This window comes from Cherax quadricarinatus, chromosome 24, assembly GCF_038502225.1.
Source record: "Cherax quadricarinatus isolate ZL_2023a chromosome 24, ASM3850222v1, whole genome shotgun sequence".
NCBI lineage: Eukaryota > Metazoa > Arthropoda > Malacostraca > Decapoda > Parastacidae > Cherax > Cherax quadricarinatus.
This window is the reverse complement of record NC_091315.1, coordinates 14,702,786-14,725,044: the sequence shown is the minus strand read 5'-3', so window position 1 is coordinate 14,725,044 and position 22,259 is coordinate 14,702,786. Positions and strand designations below refer to the sequence as shown.

At 38.4% G+C, this 22,259-nt stretch overlaps 1 protein-coding gene across 4 annotated transcripts in view; it reads left to right on the top strand.

The window, feature by feature from the left end:
- Positions 1-22,259, top strand: part of LOC128690813 (fas-binding factor 1 homolog) — a 209,522-nt gene that overhangs the window by 127,471 nt on the left and 59,792 nt on the right. For all 4 annotated transcript variants that reach the window (XM_070088207.1, XM_070088205.1, XM_070088206.1 and 1 more), the window contains one exon: positions 12,417-12,506. In XM_070088207.1, the coding sequence (XP_069944308.1) occupies positions 12,417-12,506 (90 nt within the window). The remainder of the gene's footprint in view (positions 1-12,416; positions 12,507-22,259) is intronic.

Below are 22,259 nucleotides of genomic sequence, written 5' to 3'. Positions count from 1 at the left end.
CCTCCCATAAGCCTTTCTTGTTGTAAAAGACAAATAAAATGCAAGGAGAAAAGGGTTAGCATCCCCTTCTGTACTCACTCACTAAATATCAAGAAAGAACATTTGATACTGGGGTGTTTGTGTGCATGCTTGTATTACAGATGATAGGAAAGAATTGAATGAGTGAAAAAAAAGTTGGATGTCCTATCACTAAGTGCAACAGAGACTAAAGGGGATAGGAGACTTTAAATGGGTAGGTGTAAATAGGATTAAGTTGAATTTATCAGAGAGAATTAGAGCCAAGGAAGATGTAGTGATATACTGAATGATCAGTTAATTATGGAAAGGAAAAGGTGTTGTTATTGTTTAAACTCAAGAATTAACATATGTGAGTTTGAATAAAAGTGGGATGTAAGAAGTGGATTATAGTGTACAACTGAGGACTAGAGGTGTGTGTGTGTGTGTGTGTGTGTGTGTAATAGTGCAAATGATGGTGAAAGTGTTAATTTTTTGGGTCACCCCACCTCAGTGGGAGACAGCCAGTGTGTTAAAAAATTGTACATTTTTTTTTTCATCAAACTGGCCATATCCCTCCAAGGCAGATACATATATATATTTCTTTTATTAACACATCAGCCTTCTCCCACCAAGGCAAGGTGGCTCGAAAGAGAAAAACTCATCGTCATTCTCTTTATCACTGTCACTGTCTTGCCAGAGGTGCGCTTACACTACAGTTATAAAACTGCAACATTAACACCCCTCCTTCAGAGTACAGGCACTGTACTTCCTGTCTCCAGGACTCAAGTCTGGCCTGCTGGTTTCCCTGAATCCCTTCATAAATGTTACCTTGCTCACACTCCAACAGCATGTCAAGTCCTAAAAACCATTTGTCTCCATTCGCTCCTATCTAACACGTTCACACATGCTTGCTGGAAGTCCAAGCCCCTCACACACAAGACCACCTTTACCCCCTCCCTCCAATCTTTCCTAGGCCAGCCTCTACCCTGCCGTCCCTCCACTACAGATTTATACACTTAAAGTCATTTTGTTTTGTTCCATCCTCTCTACATGTCCAAATCACCTCAACAACCCCTCCTCAGCCCTCTGGATAGTAATTTTGGTAATCCCACACCTCTTCCTAATTTCCAAACTATGAATTCTCTGCATTATACTCACACCACACATTGCCCTCAGACATGACATCTCCGCTATCTCCAGTCTTCTCTTTGTTGCAACATTCACCACCCATGCTTGAAACCCATATAAGAGTGTTGGTATAACTATACTCTCATACATTCCCTTCTTTGCATCTATGGACAAAGTTCTTCGTCTCCACAGACTCCTAAGTGCACCACTCGCCTTTTTCCCTTCATCAGTTCTATGATTCACCTCATCTTTCATAGATCTATCTGCTGACATGTCCACTCCTAAATATCTGAATACATTCACCTCCTCCATACTCTCTCCCTCCAATCTGATATCCAGTCTTTTGTTACCTAAGTTTTTTTGGTATCCTCATCACTTTACTCTTTCCCATATTCACTTTCAATTTTCTTCTTTTACATGCCCTACCAAATTCATCCACCAACCAAGAACAGTGTCATGAGGAAAGAGCAACTGTGACAACTCCCACTTTGTGTTAGATTCTTTATCTTTTAACCCCACACCTCTTGCCAAGACCCTCGCATTTACTTCTCTTACAACCCCATCTATAAATATATTGAACAACCATGGTGACATCACACATCCTTGTCTAAGGCCTACTTTTACTGGGAAATAATCTCCCTCTCTTCTACATACTCTAACCTGAGCTTCACTACCCTCATAAAAACTTCACTGCTTTCAGTAACTTGCCTCCTATTCCATACATTTGCAACATCTGCCACATTATCCTCCTATCTACCCTGTCATATGTCTTTTGCAAATCCATAAATGCCACAAAAACCTCTTTACCCTTATTTAATACTGTTCACCTATATTTTTTTTTTTTTTTTCAACAAGTCGGTCGTCTCCCACCGAGGCAGGGTGACCCAAAAAAAAAGAAAGAAAATCCCCAGAAAGAAAATACTTTCATCATCATTCAACACTTTCACCACACTCACACATTATCACTGCTTTTGCAGAGGTGCTCAGAATACAACAGTTTAGAAGCATATACGTATAGAGATACACAACACATCCCTCCAAACTGCCAATATCCCAAACCCCTCCTTTAAAGTGCAGGCATTGTACTTCCCATTTCCAGGACTCAAGTCCAACTATATGAAAATAACCGGTTTCCCTGAATCCCTTCACTAAATATTACCCTGCTCACACTCCAACAGATCGTCAGGTCCCAAGTATCATTCGTCTCCATTCACTCCTATCTAACACGCTCATGCACGCTTGCTGGAAGTCCAAGCCCCTCACCCACAAAACCTCCTTTACCCCCTCTTTCCAACCCTTTCGAGGACGACCCCTACCCCTCTTTCCTTCCCCTATAGATTTATATGCTTTCCATGTCATTCTACTTTGATCCATTCTCTCTAAATGACCAAACCACCTCAACAACCCCTCTTCTGCCCTCTGACTAATGCTTTTATTAACTCCACACCTTCTCCTAATTTCCACACTCCGAATTTTCTGCATAATATTTACACCACACATTGCCCTTAGACAGGACATCTCCACTGCCTCCAACCGTCTCCTCGCTGCTGCATTTACCACCCAAGCTTCACATCCATATAAGAGTGTTGGTACTACTATACTTTCATACATTCCCTTCTTTGCCTCCATAGATAACGTTTTTTGACTCCACATATACCTCAACGCACCACTCACCTTTTTTCCCTCATCAATTCTATGATTAACCTCATCCTTCATAAATCCATCCGCCGACACGTCAACTCCCAAGTATCTGAAAACATTCACTTCTTCCATACTCCTCCCCAATTTGATATCCAATTTTTCTTTATCTAAATCATTTGATACCCTCATCACCTTACTCTTTTCTATGTTCACTTTCAACTTTCTACCTTTACACACATTCTCAAACTCATCCACTAACCTTTGCAATTTTTCTTTAGAATCTCCCATAAGCACAGTATCATCAGCAAAAAGTAACTGTGTCAATTCCCATTTTGAATTTGATTCCCCATAATTTAATCCCACCCCTCTCCCGAACACCCTAGCATTTACTTCTTTTACAACCCCATCTATAAATATATTAAACAACCATGGTGACATTACACATCCCTGTCTAAGACCTACTTTTACCGGGAAGTATTCTCCCTCTCTTCTACACACCCTAACCTGAGCCTCACTATCCTCATAAAAGCTCTTTACAGCATTTAGTAACTTATCACCTATTCCATATACTTGCAACATCTGCCACATTGCTCCTCTATCCACTCTATCATATGCCTTTTCTAAATCCATAAATGCAATAAAAACTTCCCTACCTTTATCTAAATACTGTTCACATATATGCTTCAATGTAAACACTTGATCTACACATCCCCTACCCACTCTGAAGCCTCCTTGCTCGTCCGCAATTCTACATTCTGTCTTACCTCTAATTCTTTCAATTATAACCCTACCGTATACTTTTCCTGGTATACTCAGTAAACTTATTCCTCTATAATTTTTACAATCTCTTTTGTCCCCTTTCCCTTTATATAAAGGGACTATACATGCTCTCCGCCAATCCCTAGGTACCTTCCCCTCTTTCATACATTTATTAAACAAAAGTACCAATCACTCCAACACTATATCCCCCCCTGCTTTTAACATTTCTGTCATGATCCCATCAGTTCCAGCTGCTTTACCCCCTTTCATTCTATGTAATGCCTCACGTACCTCCACCACACTTACATTCTGCTCTTCTTCACTCCTAAAAGATGGTATACCTCCCTGGCCAGTGCATGAAATTACCGCCTCCCTTTCTTCCTTAACATTTAAAAGTTCCTCAAAATATTCTCTCCATATATATTTCACTGTAAACATTTGGTCTGCACACCCCCTACCTTTCCTGAAGCCTCCTTGTTCATCTCTGTCTTACTCTTAATTCTTTCAATAATAACTCTACCATACACTTTAACAGGTATACTCAAAAGACTTGTTAAAAAAAAAAAAAAAAGTCGGCTGTCTCCCACCAAAGCAGGGTGACTCAAAAAGAAAGAAAATCCCCCAAAAAGAAAATACTTTCATCATCATTCAACACTTTCACCTCACTCACACACAATCACTGTTTTTGCAGAGGTACTCAGAATACAACAGTTTAGAAGCATATACTTATAAAGATACACAACATATCTGCATAATATTTACACCACACATTGCCCTTAGACAGGACATCTCCACTGCCTCCAAGCGTCTCCTCGCTACAGCATTTACAACCCAAGCTTCACACTCATATAAGAGTATTGGTACCACTGTACTTTAATACATTCCCTTCTTTGCCTCCATAGATAATTTACACTTATGTCACACTACACATACATTTTTTTTTTTCAACAAGTCGGCAATCTCCCACCGAGGCAGGGTGACCCAAAAAGAAAGAAAATCCCCAAAAAGAAATACTTTCATCATCATTCAACACTTTCACCTCACTCACACACAATCACTGTTTTTGCAGAGGTGCCCAGAATACAACAGTTTAGAAGTATATAAATATAAAAAACACAGTATATCCCTCCAAACTGCCAATATCCCAAACCCCTCCTTTAAAGTGCAGGCATTGTACTTCCCATTTCCAGGACTCAAGTCCGGTTATATAAAATAACCAGTTTCCCTAAATCCCTTCACTAAATATTACCCTGTTCACACTCCAAAAGCTCGTCAGGTCCCAAACACCATTCGTCTCCATTCACTCCTATCTAACACCCTCATGCACGCTTGCTGGAAGTCCAAACCCCTTGCCCACAAAACCTCCTTTACCCCCCCTTCCTCCAACCTTTTTGAGGACGACCCCTACCCTGCCTTCCTTCCCCTACAGATTTATATGCTCTCCATGTCATTCTACTTTGATCCATTCTCTCTAAATGACCAAACCACCTCAACAAACCCTCTTCAGCCCTCTGACTAATACTTTTATTAACTCCACACCTTCTCCTAATTTCCACACTCCGAATTTTCTGCATAATATTTACACCACACATTGCCCATAGACACAACATCTCCACTGCCTCCAACTGCCTCCTTGCTGCAGCATTTACAACCCAACCTTCACACCCATATAAGAGTCTTGGTACTGTTATACTTTTATACATTCCCTTCTTTGCCTCCATAGATAAAATTTTTTGCCTCTACATATACCTCAATGCACCACTCACCTTTTTTTCTTCATCATTTCTATGATTAACCTCATCCTTCATAAATCAATCTGCTGACTCAACTCTCAAATATCTGAAAACATTCACTTCTTCCATACTCCTCCTCCCCAATTTGATATCCAATTTTTCTTTATCTAAATCATTTGATACCCTCATCACCTTACTCTTTTCTATGTTCACTTTCAACTTTCTACCTTTACACACACTCCCAAATTCGTCCACTAACCTTTGCAATTTTTCTTTAGAATCTCCCATAAGCACAGTATTATCAGCAAAAAGTAACTGTGTCACTTCCCATTTTGTATTTAATTCCCCATAATTTAATCCCACCCCTCTCCCCAACTCCCTAGCATTTACTTCTTTTACAACCCCATCTATAAATATATTAACCATGGTGGCATTATACATCCCTGTCTAAGATCTACTTTTACCGGGAAGTAGTCTCCCTCTCTTCTACACACCCTAACCTGAGCCTCACTATCCTCATAAAAATTCTACAGCGTTTAGTAACTTACCACCTATTCCATATACTTGCAACATCTGCCACATTGCTCATCTATCCACTCTATCATATGCTTTTTCTAAATCCATAAATGCAATAAAAACTTCCCTACCTTTGTCTAAATACTGTTCACATATATGCTTCAATGTAAACACTTGATCTACACATCCCCTACCCACTCTAAAACCTCCTTGCTCATCCACAATTCTACATTCTGTCTTACCTCTAATTCTTTCAATAATAACCCTACCATACACTTTTCCTGGTATAATAAGTAAACTTATTCCTCTATAATTTTTACAGTCTCTTTTGTCCCCCTTCCCTTTATATAAAGGGGCTATACACACTCTCTGCCAATCCCTAGGTACCTTCCCCTCTTTCATACATTTACAGTGGACCCCCGACATTCGATATTAATCCGTTCCTGAGAGCTCATCGAATGTCGAAAATATCGAAAGTCGAATTAATTTTCCCCATAAGAAATAATGTAAATCAAATTAATCCGTGCAAGACACCCAAAAGTATGAAAAAAAAATTTTACCACATGAAATATTAAGTTTAATACAATAGAATAATTACAATAACAATAGATTAATAACAATAGACTAATTGACACTTACCTCTATGTACTCCTTGAATTCATGCACATATTTTTCAGCCGCTTTGTGGTCCAAACTGGCAGCCTCACCATGCCTTACCACACTGTGTATGCCACTACGATTCTTAAATCTTTCATACCAACCTTTGCTAGCCTTAAATTCACTCACATCACCACTAGTTGCAGGCAATTTCTTTACCAAATCATCAAGAAACTGCCTAATCTTTTCACAAATGATCGTTTGAGAGATGCTATCTCTTGCTATCTGTTTTTCATTTATAAACACCAAAAACAGTCTCTCAACATCTTCTAACACTAGCGATCTCTGTTTCGAAAACAAAGTTGCACCTTTGGCAAGAACAGCTTCCTTGATTGCCGTTTTCCTGCTCACTATAGTAGAGATGGTTGATTGGGGTTTACTATACAACCTGACCAGCTCCGACACACGCAGTCCACTTTTGTACTTTGCAATTATCTCTTTCTTCATTTCAATAGTCATTAGCACCTTTTTTCTCGAAGGGTTCGCACTAGAAGCTTTCTTGGGGCCCATGGTTACTTATTTTGCAGAAACAAGCACCAAAAACAGTGATAATATGGATAATATGGAATGTACCGAATGTATCCTGGCTGGCTTGTAAACACTGGCACACACGAGGTTTTCGATCGAATGTCGAGGCGAAATTTTTGCATTAAAATGCATTGAATGTCGGATTTATCGAATGTCGATGCCATCGAATGTCGGGGGTCCACTGTATTAAAAATACCAACCACTCCAACACTCTGTTCCCCCCCTGCTTTTAACATTTCTGTCATGATCCCATCAGTTCCAGCTGCTTTACCTCCTTTCATTCTACGTAATGCCTCACGCACCTCTCCCACACTCGCATCCTGCTCTTCTTCACTCCTAAAAGATGGTATACCTCCCTGGCCAGTGTGTGAAATTACCGCCTCCCTTTCTTCGTCGACATTTAAAAGTTCCTCAAAATATTCTCGCCATCTACCCAATATCTCCATCTCCCCATCTACTAACTCTCCTACTCTGTTTTTAACTGACAAATTCATTCGTTCCCTAGGGTTTCTTAATTTGTTTAACTCCAAAATTTTTTCTTATTTTCATTAAAATTTCCTGACAGTGCCTCTCCCACTCTATCATCAGCTCTCCTTTTGCACTCTCTCACCACTCTCTTCACCTTTCTTTTACTCTCCATATACTCTACTCTTCTCATAACACTTCTGCTTTGTAAATACCTCTCATAAGCTACCTTTTTCTCTCTTATCACACCCTTAACTTCATCATTTTTAAAACTATTCCAACCCTCTTCAACCTCCCCCACTACTCATACTTGCACCAGCTCACCTTTCTGCCAATAGTTGCTTATACAGTGGACCCCCGCTTAACGATCACCTCCCAATGCGACCAATTATGTAAGTGTATTTATGTAAGTGCGTTTGTTCGTGTATGTTTGGGGGTCTGAAATGGAGTAATCTACATTACAATATTCCTTATGGGAACAAATTCAGTCAGTACTGGCACCTGAACATACTTCTGTAATGAAAAAATATCGTTAACCGGGGGTCCACTGTATTTCACCCGAACTTCCTCCTCCCTTAATTTATACACTTTCACCTCCCTCTCACTTGTTGCCATTTTCCTCTTATCCCATCCAATATATCAGTTGTCCCTCTATAAACGTGTACATCCTGGAGCCTACCTATCAACCTTATATCCACCAATACATAATCTAACAAACTATGTGTATTTTCATTACGTGCTATGTCATACCTTGTACATTTATTTAACCTCTTTTTCATAAAATATGCATTACTTATTACCAAACCTCTTTCTACACGTAGCTCAATTAAAGGCTTCCCATTTTCATTTACCCCTGGCACACCAAATTTACCTACTACTCCCTCCACAACATTTTTACCCACTTTAGCATTAAAATCCCCAACCACAAGTACAGTGGACCCCCGCCTTACGAATGCATTGACTTACGTTAAATCCGCCATATGAAGCATTTGAATGCAAAAATTTTGCCTCGCCTCACGATAAAAAACTCGCCTTATGTGATTCGTCCAGGACACGTCCCATGTGTGGCCTCAACTGCCCTTTGGGTGCCAGTGTTTACAAGCCAGCAAGTGCGGTCGCATCCATGCATACATTCTGTACATTTCACCTTATCCCAGTGTGTTTTGTGCTTGTAACTGCAAAGTAAGTCACCATGGGCCCAAAGAAAGCTTCTAGTGCCAACCCTGTGGTAAAAAGGGTGAGAATTAGTATTAAAATTAAGAAAGATTTTTTAAGGGTTTGGGGCTAAACCTGAGTAGCTTATGCCAGTTATGGAATCCATTGTGCCTACTTCAAAGATTAAGGAAATGTGTGCAAAGTGGGTTGAAGTGCAAACCTTTATGGACGAAAATCACCCTAACACAGCTATTGCAAGCCATGCTGGTGACTATTACAATGACAATGTTGTGGCCAGTTTTAGGCAAATCTTAAAGGAACGGGAGGTACAGACCTCTTTGGACAGATTTATTGTGTGACAGAGGTCCAGTGACTCTCAAGCTGGTCCTAGTGGCATTAAAAGAAGAAGGGAAGTAACTCCGGAAAAAGGACTTGCTACCTCAAGTCCTAATGGAAGAGGATTCCCCTTCTAATCAATAACAACTTCCACACTCTCCCCTCCTCCCATCCCATCAGTCATCACCAGATCTTCAATAAAGGTAAGTGTCATGTATTCTATTTTTAGTAGAGTAGTAATTGTGCATGTCTTCTTCAGTTTGTGTGTATTAAAATTAATATTTCATGTGGCAAAAAAAAATTTTTTTTCATACTTTGGGGTGTCTTTCACGGATTAATTTGATTTCCATTATTTCTAATAGGGAAAATTAATTCGCCTTACGATAATTTCGGCTTACGATGAGCTCTCATGAACAGATTAATATCGTAAGGCGGGGGTCCACTGTACTCTCACACTTGGTTCAAAACTCCCCACGCATCCACTCAACATTTCCCAAAATCTCTCTCTCTCTCCTCTTTACTTCTCTCTTCCCCAGGTGCATATACACTTACTATAACCCACTTCTCACATCCAACCTTTATTTTACTCCACATAATCCTTGAATTAATACATTTATAGTCCCTCTTTTCCTGCCATAGCTTATCCTTCAACATTATTGCTACTCCTTCTTTAGCTCTAACTCTATTTGAAACTCCTGACCTAATACCATTTATTCCTCTCCACTGAAACTCGCCCACCCCCGTCAGCTTTGTTTCACTTAAAGCCAGGACATCTAGCTTCTTCTCATTCATAACATCCACAATTATCTCTTTCTTATCATTCGCACAACATCCATGCACATTCAGACTTCCCATTTTGACAATTTTCTTCTTCTTATTCTTTTTAGTAATTATTACAGGAAAAGAGGTTACTAGCCCATTGTTCCCGGCATTTTAGTTGACTTTTACAACACGCATGGCTTACGGAGGAAAAATTCTTATTCCACTTCCCCATGGATATAAAAGGAAAAGTAATAAGAACAAGAACTAAGATAAAATCAAAGAAAACTCAGATGAGTGTGTATAAATAAACGAGTACATGTATGTTTAGTGTGACCTAAGTGTAAGTAGAAGTAGCAAGGCGTACCTGTAATCTTGCATATTTATGAGACAGACAAAAGACACCAGCAATCCTACCATCATGTAAAACAATTACATGCTTTCGTTTTACACTCACTTGGCAGGACGGAAGTACCTCCCTGGGTGGTTGCTGTCTACCAACCTACTACATATACATGTACATGTACATACATGTACATGTTTATTTATACACACTCATCTCAGTTTTCTTTTATTTTATCTTAACCCTTTGAGGGTCGACAGGCCCTCTCCGAAACTCGTTCTCAGGGTCGGCCAAATTTAAAAAAAAAAAAAATTATTTTCTCTTAGGAAAAGATAGAGAATCTTTTCCCGATCATAAAGACACCAAAAGTTTGAAATTTGATAGAAAACTTACGGAATTATGCTCTCGCAAAGTTAGCGGTCTCGGCGATATTTACGCATCGGCGATTTTGCCCACTTTGAGCCCCATTTTCGGCCAATTTCACTGTACTAGTCGACAAAAAACATGAATATTTCGCTAGAACTCCATTTTTTCTATCGAATGGGTGCAAGAAACCACCCATTTATAAATTCAACTATCCAGTACAGTGGTCAGAATTTAGCAATTTTGCCAATTTCACACAAATTTCAAAAGATGCCAATTTCCGAATAGGGTCCAGAATAAACAAGAAAGACATTCCTGGCACTAAAATGACATTTCCTCTAGTCATTAGTCACGTCTCAAGGGCCCTCTTATATCCTTTTGCTTTCCACTTTGAATTTTTATTCTCACAAAAAATATAAGATTTACTGTTATGCAGACTACTGCATTAGTGTAAAAAATGGTATAAATATTATTGGTGCACTTGTAAAAGAATATTAGACTCACCAGTTGACGTGTATTGCACGCTTGGCACGATTTGTTTACTTTTGAAGTTTGGTAAAAATTGAACATTTCTGCTACTTTGAGCTCAATTTCAAGGCACCTTTCATTGTAAAACCAGTCAAAATCATCTCAATTTCTGTAATATGTCTTCCATTCTATAAAATGAGACCAAGAAAACTAGAATACAACAATAAATACCATACGAAAATACACTGCAAAGTCGCTGATTTATTAAAAAAAATGGTCAAAGTTTTTTTTTTTTCTCATTATGCACTGTGTGCTGCAGGATTTTTTTTAGACTGTGCACACTGACCACATAGACCCATTCTTTCACATGAAGGCCTACCAGCTTTCTCCCACTAGATTTGAGGCCGCTAGAATTTATGAGTACTAGTACGTCAAAAACCCCTACGCGTAAAACATACTAGTACGACCAAAACCCTCAAAGGGTTAATAGTTCTTATTTCTTATTACTTTTCCTTTTATGTCCATGGGGAAGTGGAATAAGAATCTTTCCTCTGTAAGCCATGCGGGTTGTAAATGTCAACTAAAAGACCAGGAACAGTGGACTAGTAACCTTTTTTCCTGTAATGATTACTAAAAAGAATAAGAAGAAAATTGTCAACAGACTTATTCCCCTGTAATTTTTTGCACTCTCTTTTGTCCCCTTTGCCTTTATACAAAGGAACTGTGCATGCTCTGTACCAATCCCTAGGTATCTTACCTTCTTCCATACATTTATTAAATAAAAGCACCAACCACTCCAAAACTATATCACCACCTGCTTTTAACATTTCTATCTTTATCCCATCAATCCCAGCTGCCTTCCCTCTTTTCATTCTACCCACTGCCTCACAAACTTTTCCTACACTCGCAACTGGCTCTTCCTCACTCCTACAAGATGTTATTCCTCCTTGCCCTATACATGAAATCACAGCTTCCCTATTTTCATCAACATTTAACAATTCCTCGAAATATTCCCTCCCTCTTCCCGATACCTCTAACTCTCTATTTAATAACTCTCCTCTCCTATCTTTAACTATCAAGTCCATTCGTTCCCTCGGCTTCCTCAACTTATTATGTATTTTCAGTCACTGTCTTGCCAAAAGTCAACACACTTTTGGCAAGACAGTGACTGAATGTATAATGGTTAATGTGCTTTCTTTGGGTCACCTTGCCTTGGCAGGAGATGGCCATTAAAGAATTTTTTTGACTTTCATAATTTTTTTTACCTGCACTGGCTGGGTTTTTTTATGGCTGCAGGGACCCAGTTGAGTATTTTTTTTTGCAGTGTGCTTGACTCTCACTAGACATTTAAACATTTTGATAACTATAATGGCAAATGGTTATGATAATTTATTTCATTTAAACAAGGGTCATAAAATCAAGCAGTTGCTGTTTATGGTTTCTTAGTGATAACTTTTTTATAATCAACTCAGTGGTATATTTGTGCACATGCATACAGAACTTATATAATTATGCACCTTTTCTCATTGCAGCCTCATTTGTTGCTACAGTTTTAAATAATATTCTAGGTTGAAAAGGAACGGTGGCGGCTAGCTCAAGAGCGAATGAAAATTGAAATGGAGCGCCAAGCAATGGTAGAAGAACGAAGACACCTACAGGTTGGTATTATGCTTATGGTCAGTAATGGGAAGCCACTTCCATTATGCAGTATTATGTAGAACAAATTATGTATACTGTATATGTGCTTAACACTTGTGTCGGTTATGATTGCTTCATGGCTTGGTTTTATCAAACTTAATAGGGATCCCTGATGACACTTTAATGTCCAATGAATGTCATTATTTAAACTTCATTATTTTTAGTACAAAATATGGTCATTTGTCTAAAGAATAACATACATTGAATCCAGTTGTTTGAAAATTACCTATTTTTAACTACAAAAGTAGAAGTATATTCATGATGTTCAGCAAGCCACCAGTAGGTAAGACACATATGCAACAGTTAGGTATCTTTATTATGAAACGTTTCGCCTACACAGTAGGCTTCTTCAGTCAAGTACAGAAAAGTTGATAGAAGCAGAAGATACTTGAAGACGATGTAATCAGTCCATCACCCTTAAAGTTTTGAGGTGGTCAGTCCCTCAGTCTGGAGAAGAGCATTGTTCCATAGTATGAAACTGATTACATCGTCTTCAAGTATCTTCTGCTTCTATCAACTTTTCTGTACTTGACTGAAGAAGCCTACTGTGTAGGCGAAACGTTTCATAATAAAGATACCTAACTGTTGCATATGTGTCTTACCTAACAACCTGTCGGTATTTTATACCATTTTAATGTTCAAGCCACCAGTAGTAACAGCCTGCTTGACCAAAAAAGCACAAGACAAGCCTGGCCCAGGACTGGGCTGTGAGAGTAGAAAAACTCCATCAAATGTCAAGGTTCTGTAGGTTATGGCACTTCCTACCTCCTCTTGTAACCCATCCCATATTTCTACCACTTTGAAGAGCTTTTTTTTAAGTATTCCTTTACCATTGTTTAAAACTAACAACTTAGTTTTAAACAATGGTATTGTTCCCCCAGCATTGGTGCTTATAAGTCCTGTTGGCTAATAATGTCATATTTAAAGCATTTAGCCTTTCCTTATAATTCATTTGCTTTTTTCTCTGAGATCCATTTCATAACTTGCTTTGGACATTTTTGTATTGTTCAGATTTTTCAAGTGTATAATCATGCATAGTCTAATTTTGGTTTAATCTTTTATGTTAATAGGTTTTTAACATTTCTCATTCTATATATTGAGATGCTATTTAGAAGTTTGACAGTGTAGTATGAGTATCACACTTCATTTATCAGATCTTCTAGTTGCAGTATTTAGTTAATGATGACTCCTAAGGCTCTCTTTATTACACTTAGTATTTTATCACTGTATTCTTCATGTGGTCTGTTTTTTTCTTGCATTTGATTCTTATATTATTACAGTAGGGCCCCACTTATACGGCTGGTTAGGTTCCAGGCTACCGCCGTAAAGTGGAACACCCTTTTTTTCCACTTACAAATGCATACAAACACTAGATAACAAGTTTACACTAACATATATTAAGTTAGCAATAGAACCAGGCATCAAAAAACAATACAAAAGTACAATACACACATAGTGCACTCATTACTTACCTTAAAATATTTATAGTCTTAATCTAGGGTGAGACAAGTAGTATTTATTGTAAGAAATCAAGTGTGGTATGTATGGTAGTCAGCCAGGCTATCATACCAGGCCACCCAACCCACACATACAATTCTATGATATTTAAGCATCCCAGAGCGATAAAATGTATATACAGTTCACTCATTACTTACCTTAAAATATAGGGTGAGATGAGTAGTATTTATTGTAAAAAATCAAGTGTGGTATGTATGGTAGTCAGCCGGGCTACCATACCAGGCCAACCCACCTACACATAATATTCTATTACATTTAAGCATCCCAGAGCGATAAAATGTACATACAGTTCACTCATTACTTACCTTAAAATATTTGTAGTCTTAATGTAGGGTCAGGAGTAAGTAAATGAGATAAAACAAATAAATGAGAGAGGACAGGCGCAGAGTTATGTAAACAAACCAGGCGAAGGTAAGTTTTGTAAACGAAGTGTACACGTCTGGTTTGTGTACAAGTTACATTGTGTACAGGCTGTCTTTACATTGATATGGTAGAATAAATAAAGAAGAACACTCCCATTCTCATGTAACATCATTTTGAGAAGAAATGATGCTCTGAGTGAAGGCAATGGAAATAAGTCACTCTGACTTTTTTGGGTTTTCCTAGGTTCTCTACACATATGTTGTTATGTATGATAATCTATGTAACTGTATTTGTGTATACCTGAATAAACTTACATACATACAAAAGGAATAATTTTCTACAGTTACCCCCAGTAACACATTTTCTCTTATGTTAGATTAGAGAAAATGTTATTCTTGGCGTCACTTGTACAAGTTATCTGGCTACCACATCTCATATTTATGTTTATTTATTCTATTGTGGGGTGTATTTATCATCTTTTTATGTTATGTATCGTGTTTATTATATAATTTTGAAAAAAATATCATGGAAGGATTAATGAAAATGTGTATATTAACGTAATATACAACATTTAATGAGACTCGGTGATTATTATTATTATTATCATTTCTAATATGGCGTCACTTGTGCAAGTCGTCTGCTACCACATCTCAAATTTATGTTTATTTATTCTATTGTGGGGTGTATTTATCATCTTTTTATGTTATGTATCGTGTTTATTATATAATTTTGAAAAGATATCATAGATGGATTAATGAAAATGTGTATTTAACATAATATACGACATTTAAATGAGACTCGATGATTATTATTATCATTACTAATATGACGTCTGGAGACATAAGACACTCTTACTGATTTTAATGTGTACCTGCATGCCAGCACAGTACAGGTCTCCCTCAACATTCATGTTTTCAGCTTTCGCGGGCTTCACACATTCGTGAATTCCCAACCGCCAAATTCCCAGCCACCAAATTCCCAGCCGCCAAATCATATTCAAGTTTCCCGCCACCTGCGAGTCCCTACTACCCTCCCTCCGACCCCCGCAACTGGCAGCCAGCCCTCCCACCACTCAGTGTGGTGAATGTTTTGTTTGTTCATTATTTGCTATTAAACTACAGTACGTATAAATAATGTAAACACATTCATGACAGCATATTGGAATGGCTATTTGGACAGGTATTGGATGGTGACATCATGTGTTTACTCTTGAACACAGCAAAGAATCAAACATTTCTGCTACTGCTAATAATAATAATAATAATAATACGATATAATTGAAGAAGGAAATTGTACAAAAATACGAGGGAGTGGTTGACACATCGTCAGTGTGGCTTTGTTTATGCTGGAGTGAACATTAGTCTCCCTGCTCTTCCAAACATTTCACAATAATTCATTGTTTGGTGCTTGTAGATTGAGTGTGACTGGAGTGGTTGAGGCAGTGGTAGAGGCAGTGGTAGAGGCAGTGGTAGAGGCAGTGGTAGAGGCAGTGGTAGAGGCAGTGATAGAGGCAGTGATATTTACTAACATATATGTTATAAATAATAATAGTACATTATGAATAACATTTATTATTATTATTATTATTATTTATTATTATTATTATTATTATTATAACATGTACTATTATTATTTATAACATACGTATATGTTAGTAAATACCACTGCCTCACCCACTGCCTCTATCACTGTCTCTATCACTGCCTCTATCACTGCCTCGCAGTGCTGTATAGCCCTTGTGGCTTAGCGCTTCTTTTTGATTATAATAATAATATCACTGCCTCTATCACTGTCTCTATCACTGTATCTATCACTGCCTCTACCACTGCCTCAACCGCTGAATTATTGTGAAATGTTTGGAAGAGCAGGGAGACTAATGTTCACTCCAGCATAAACAAAGCCACACTGACGATGTGTCAACCACTCCCTCGTATTTTTGTACAATTTCCTTCTTCAATTATATCGTATTATTATTATTATTATTATTATTATTATTACTATTGTTATTATTAGCAGTAGCAGAAATGTTTGATTCTTTGCTGTGTTCAAGAGTAAACACATGATGTCACCGTCCAATACCTGTTCAAATAGCCATTCCAATATGCAGTCATGAATGTGTTTACATTATTTATACTGTAGTTTAATAGCAAATAATGAACAAACAAAACACTCACCACACTGAGTGGTGGGAGGGCTGGCTGCCAGTTGCGGGGGTCGGAGGGAGGGTAGTAGGGACTCACATTGGTTGAGGAAGTGGTGGAGGCAGTGGTGGAGTCTGTGGTATTTAATAACATACATGTTATTAAAGCATAACATGTATATATTTAGTACAACTTAGGACGTTTTCATGTATTTTATGATTGTTCATGGTTCAACAAGTTAAGCAGTACGTATTGTATTATATTTCCCTACAATATATTGGGGCACCAAACATTCACGTTTTTTCAACATTCGCGAGGCTCTTGATCCCCTAACCCTCGCGAATGTTGAGGGACACCTGTATGTAAGTTTATTTAAGTACAGGTATACATAAGTATAATTATCAGAGTATATATAAAATATGAAATAACTTTTAAAAACATTTGAAATTTTGGAGTTTCCAGACAAAATGGAGAGATTTAGTGCTTACTGAGCTCACGAAGAATGTAAACAAACAGGGTGGGGAGTGGTGACCGTATTAGAAAGTCAGGTGGGGGGAGCCGTATAGCGAGTTTTGGTCATAATTTGAAATGACCGTATTAGCGGAATGCCGTAAAGTGAAACACCATAAAGCGGGGCCCTGCTGTATATAATTATATAATTCAAGGATTATGTAGAGTAAAATAAGGGTTAGATGTGAAATGTGGGTTATAGTAAGTGTAGAGAGAGAGATTTTGGAAAATGTTGAGTGTGTTGGGAGTTTTCAACCAAGTGAGAGAGTACTTGTGGTTGGGAATCTCAATGCTAAAGGGGGTAAAAATGTTGTGTAGTAGTAGGTAAATTTGGGGTGTCAGGGGTAAATGAAAATGGGGAGCCTTTAATTGAACAATGTATATGTAGAAAGAGGTTTGGTAATAAGTACTAATACATATTTTATGAAAAAGAGGATAAATAAGTATACAAGGTATGATATAGCACATAATGAAAGTTTGTTAGATTATGTATTGGTGGATAGAAGGTTGATGGGTAGGCTTCAGGATGTGCATGTTTATAGAGGGGCAACAGATATATCGGATCATTATTTAGTTGTAGCTACAGTTAGAGTAAGAGGTAGATGGGACAAAAGGAAAATGGAAACAGCAAGTAAGAGAGAGGTAAAAATTTATAAACTTAGGGAGGAGGAAGTTAGGGTGAAATACAGTAGACCGTTATTTAACATGGTAGTTACGTTCCTGAAAACACTGAAGAACTTATGGGAAAAATAGGGTTACGTTCCTGGGAGCCCCAAAAAGCCAAACAACTTTTTTTTAGGCCTCTACATCTTATAAAAATAAAAGTGAATATATAATTGTAGTTCATTATTTGTGATGTATTATGTTATTTTTACTGCTTAAGACTACAAATGTAACAGAAATAATAGTATTTCTTACCTTAAATTGTGGGTGCTGGTGTTTGTGGATGATTGTGAAGAGAGTGGAGAGTTATGCTGTGGTCCTACTGGGCTGAGGTGGATGGTAGAGGTTCTGGTACTGAAGTTGATGGTTGTACTGGAGTGTCTAACTTTAAGTCATTCAGTAAGTCAGTCAGGTCGTTCAGTAAGTCAGTCAAGTGATTCAGTCTCTTGTCATTCAGTAAGTCGGACAAGTCATTCAGTAAGTCAATCAAGTCATTCAGCAAGTCAGTCAATTAATTCAGTAAGTCAGTCAAGTCATTCAGTAAATCAGTCAAGTTGTTCAGTAAGTCAGTCAGGTCATTCAGTAAGTCAGTCAAGTCACTCAGTAAGTCAGTCAGTCAGCCAGCTACACAAACTTATGTTTACCTCTTTTTTGTGTGTACAAAGTAACACTTCATTATGGCCACAGGATATCTTCTCTAATATCTTTGTTTCCTTCCTTAATTCTAAGACTTAAATGTTTACACTTTTTCTTGTCACTTTGAGCAACACTGGTATGCCTACTGGGTGTCATGATTGCTTGGAAGATACAAGATATAGCAATTAAAAGATCAAAACACAATTCACAATCACAAGCTTGTAGCAGAGAAATTGGACTGGACACATATGAAGTACGAATGGTGGGGTGGTGTCAGGGAGGGGGGGTTGGCTGGGGACAGCAGGAGGTCTCCCCCACTGATCCACAACAAGGCAGCCGCTTGAGGAAAAGGGAAGTTTTTTTTCGTCCCGCAAACTGAACCGTGTTAAAGTCATCTTATGATGTGTTACATAAAATTGTGCCACAATTCTTCAGTCGTGCTGTACCCATATCATGACAAATAAACTCATGATAAATGACGGTCTACTGTATAAGCAACTATTGGCAGAAAGGTGGGATAGTGCAAGTATGGGTAGTGGGGGGTTGAAGAGGGATGGGATAGTTTTAAAAATGCAGTGTTAGAATGTGGGACAGAAGTTTGTGGCTATAGGAGAGTGGGTGCAGGAGGAAAGAGGAGTGATTGGTGGAATGATGAGGTAAAGGGTGCGATAAAAGAGAAAAAGGTAGCTTACGAGAGGTTTTTACAAAGCAGGAGTGATATAAGAAGGACAGAGTATATGGAGAGTATAAGAAAGGTGAAGAGAGTGGTGAGAGAGTACAAGAGGAGAGCATATGATAGAGGGAGAGGCAGTCACCAAATTTTGCTGAGAATAAGAAAAAGTTTTGGACTGTGATAAACAGGTTAAGAAAGCCTAGGGAATGAATGGATTTGTCAGTTAAAAACAGAGTAGGGTACTTAGCAGATGGGGAGCTGGAGGTACTGGGTAGATGGCAGGAATATTTTGAGGAACTTTGAAGATAAGGAGGTAGTAATTTCATGCACTGGCCAGGGAGGTATAACATCTTTTAGGAGTGAAGAAGAGCAGGATGTGAGTGTGGGGGAGGTGCATGAGGCATTACATAGAATGAAATGGGGTAAAGGAGCTGGAACTGATGGGATCATGACAAATGTTAAAAGCAGGGGGAGTTAAAGTGTTTGTTGGAGTGGTTGGTATTTTTGTTTAATAAATGTATGAAAGAGGGGAAGGTACCTAGGGGCTGGCAGAGAGCATGTATAGTTCTTTTATATAAAGGCAAGGGGGACAAGAGAGATTGTAAAAATTATAGGGGAATAAGTTCACTGAGTATACCAGGTAAAGTGTATGGTAGGGTTATTATTGAAAGAATTAGAGGCAAGACAGAGAGGAGGATTACAGATGCACAAGGAGGCTTTAGAATGGGTAGGGGATGTGAACAGTATTTAGATAAAGGTAGGGAAGTTTTCGTTGCATTCATGGATTTAGAAAAGGCATGTGATAGAATGGATAAGGGAGCAATGTGGCAGATGTTGCAAGTGTATGGAATAGGTGGCAAGTTACTAAATGCTGTAGAGTTTTTATGAGGATAGTGAGGCTCAGGTTAGGGTATGTAGTAGAGAGGGAGATTACTTCCCAGTAAAAGTAGGTCTTAGACAGGGATGTGTAATGTCACCCTGGTTAACATATTTATAGATAGGGTTGTAAAAGAAGTAAATGCTAGGGCATTGGGGAGAGGGGTGGGATTAAATTATGGGGAGTCAAGTACAAAATGGGAGTTGACACAGTTACTTTTTGCTGATGATACTGTGCTTTTGGGAGATTCTGAAGAAAAGTTGCAAAGGTCAGTGGATGAGTTTGGGAGGGTGTGTAAAGGTTGAAAGTGAACATAGATAAGAGTAAGGTGATGAGGGTATCAAACAATTTAGATAAAGAAAAAGTGGATATCACATTGGAGGGAGGGAGTATGGAAGAAGTGAATAAACCCATCTGCTGACTTGTCAACAGATGGGTTTATGAAGGAGGAGGTTAACCATAGAATTGATGATGGAAAAAAGAGTGGTGCATTGACCATGGAGGCAAAGAAGGGAATGTACGAGAGTATGGTGGTACCAACACTCTTGTATGGGTGTGAAGCATGGGTTGTAAATACTGCAGCGAAGAGGAGGCTGGAGGCAGTGGAGATGTCGTGTCTAAGGGCAATGTGTGTGGTGTAAGTATTATGCAAAGAATTCATTGTGTTGAAATTAGGAGGTGTGGAGTTACTAAAAGTATTAGTCAAGAGGGCTGAAGAAGGGTTGTTGAGGTGGTTTGGTCATTTAGAGAGATTGAAACAAAGTAGAATGACTTGGGGAGCATATAAATCTGTAGGGGAAGGAAGGCCGGGTAGGGGTCGTCCTCGAAAAGGATGGATGGAGGGTTTTGTGGGCAAGGGGCTTGGTCTTCCAGCAAGCATGCATGAGCTTGTTAGATAAAGATGAATGGTTTTGGGGACCTGATGAGCTGTTGGAGTGTGAGCAAGGTAATATTTTGTGAAGGGATTCATGGAAACTGGTTAGCCAGACTTGAGTCCTGGAAATGGGAAGTACAGTGCCTGCACTTTAAGGAGGGGTTTGGGATATTGGCAGTTTGGAGGGACATTTAGACTGTCGTATCTGAGTGCCACTGCAAAGACAGTGATTATGCATGAGTGATAGTGTTGAATGATGATGAAAGTTTTTTGTTTCTTTTTGGGTCACCCTGCTTCAGTGGGAAATGGCTGATGTGTTAAAAAAAAATTATTATAATCATGGGGAGTACTAAACCCATAGGGGTTATACAGTGCCTGTAGTTGGGAGGATGGTAGGTATTCAGGCTTAATTCAGGAAACTGGAGCACGGATCCAATTCATTAGATCAAGAGCCCCTCATCAACAACAAGGAACCTCCCTTTGAGGGGTTGCATTTCTTTTACGTAGCACTTATTGCATTAAATTTCATCATCCATCTTAAGTCCACTTGCTCAACCTATTATAGCTGCCTTATAGGGCCTTTTCTTTCATTGGATCTTTGCATCTTCAAACATGTTTATGTAGTTTTTATTCTTTCTGGAAAGTTGTATATATAAATTAGAAACAATAGCTACTGATGACATTATCCCAAAGGATAATGGATGTTATAATGCACTCCACTAGTGCTAGGTTTAGACACCAACCATATAATATCTACAGTCTGCTTGAGATGCTATGCATAGCTAGGAGCTTTTTTAATTAATACACAAGCACACTGTTAACTTGACAATATAATTACAGTAGACATCTGGTTTTCATAATTAATCCATTCCAGAAGGTTGGCCTAAATCCGAAATGTTTCCCATAAGAAATAATGTAAATTCAGTTAATCCATTCCAGACACCCAAATTATTATTATTACAATCAAAAAGAAGTGCCAAGCCACAAGGGCTATACAGCCCAGACACCCAAAAATACTAACAAAAAATACATTTTTTAAAGAATAACTACAGTTTTACATACAGAACAATATGAGAAATAAATATAAAGCACTAAATTTAATAATAAATGAACATTACACATCTTTATTGAAGACTCTTGTTGGCATATGGAAGAAGGCGAGGAGGGGAGAGGGAGGAGAGTTTATTGTTTGGAAGGGGAATCTCCCTCCATAAAGACTTCAAGTATCAAAGCCCTCTCTGAGGTTACTTCCTTTTTTTGTCTTTTACTGCCACTATGACCAGCTTGAGAGTCACTGCACCCCTGTCGCACAAAAAAATCTGTCCAGAGGTCTGTTTCTGGCATCTCTAAGATTTGCCTAAAATGGGAGAAGACATTGTCATTGAACATGTTGCAGACACGGCTTGCAACAGCTATGTTAGGTGATATTTCTCTGCAAAATGTTGCACCTCACTCCAC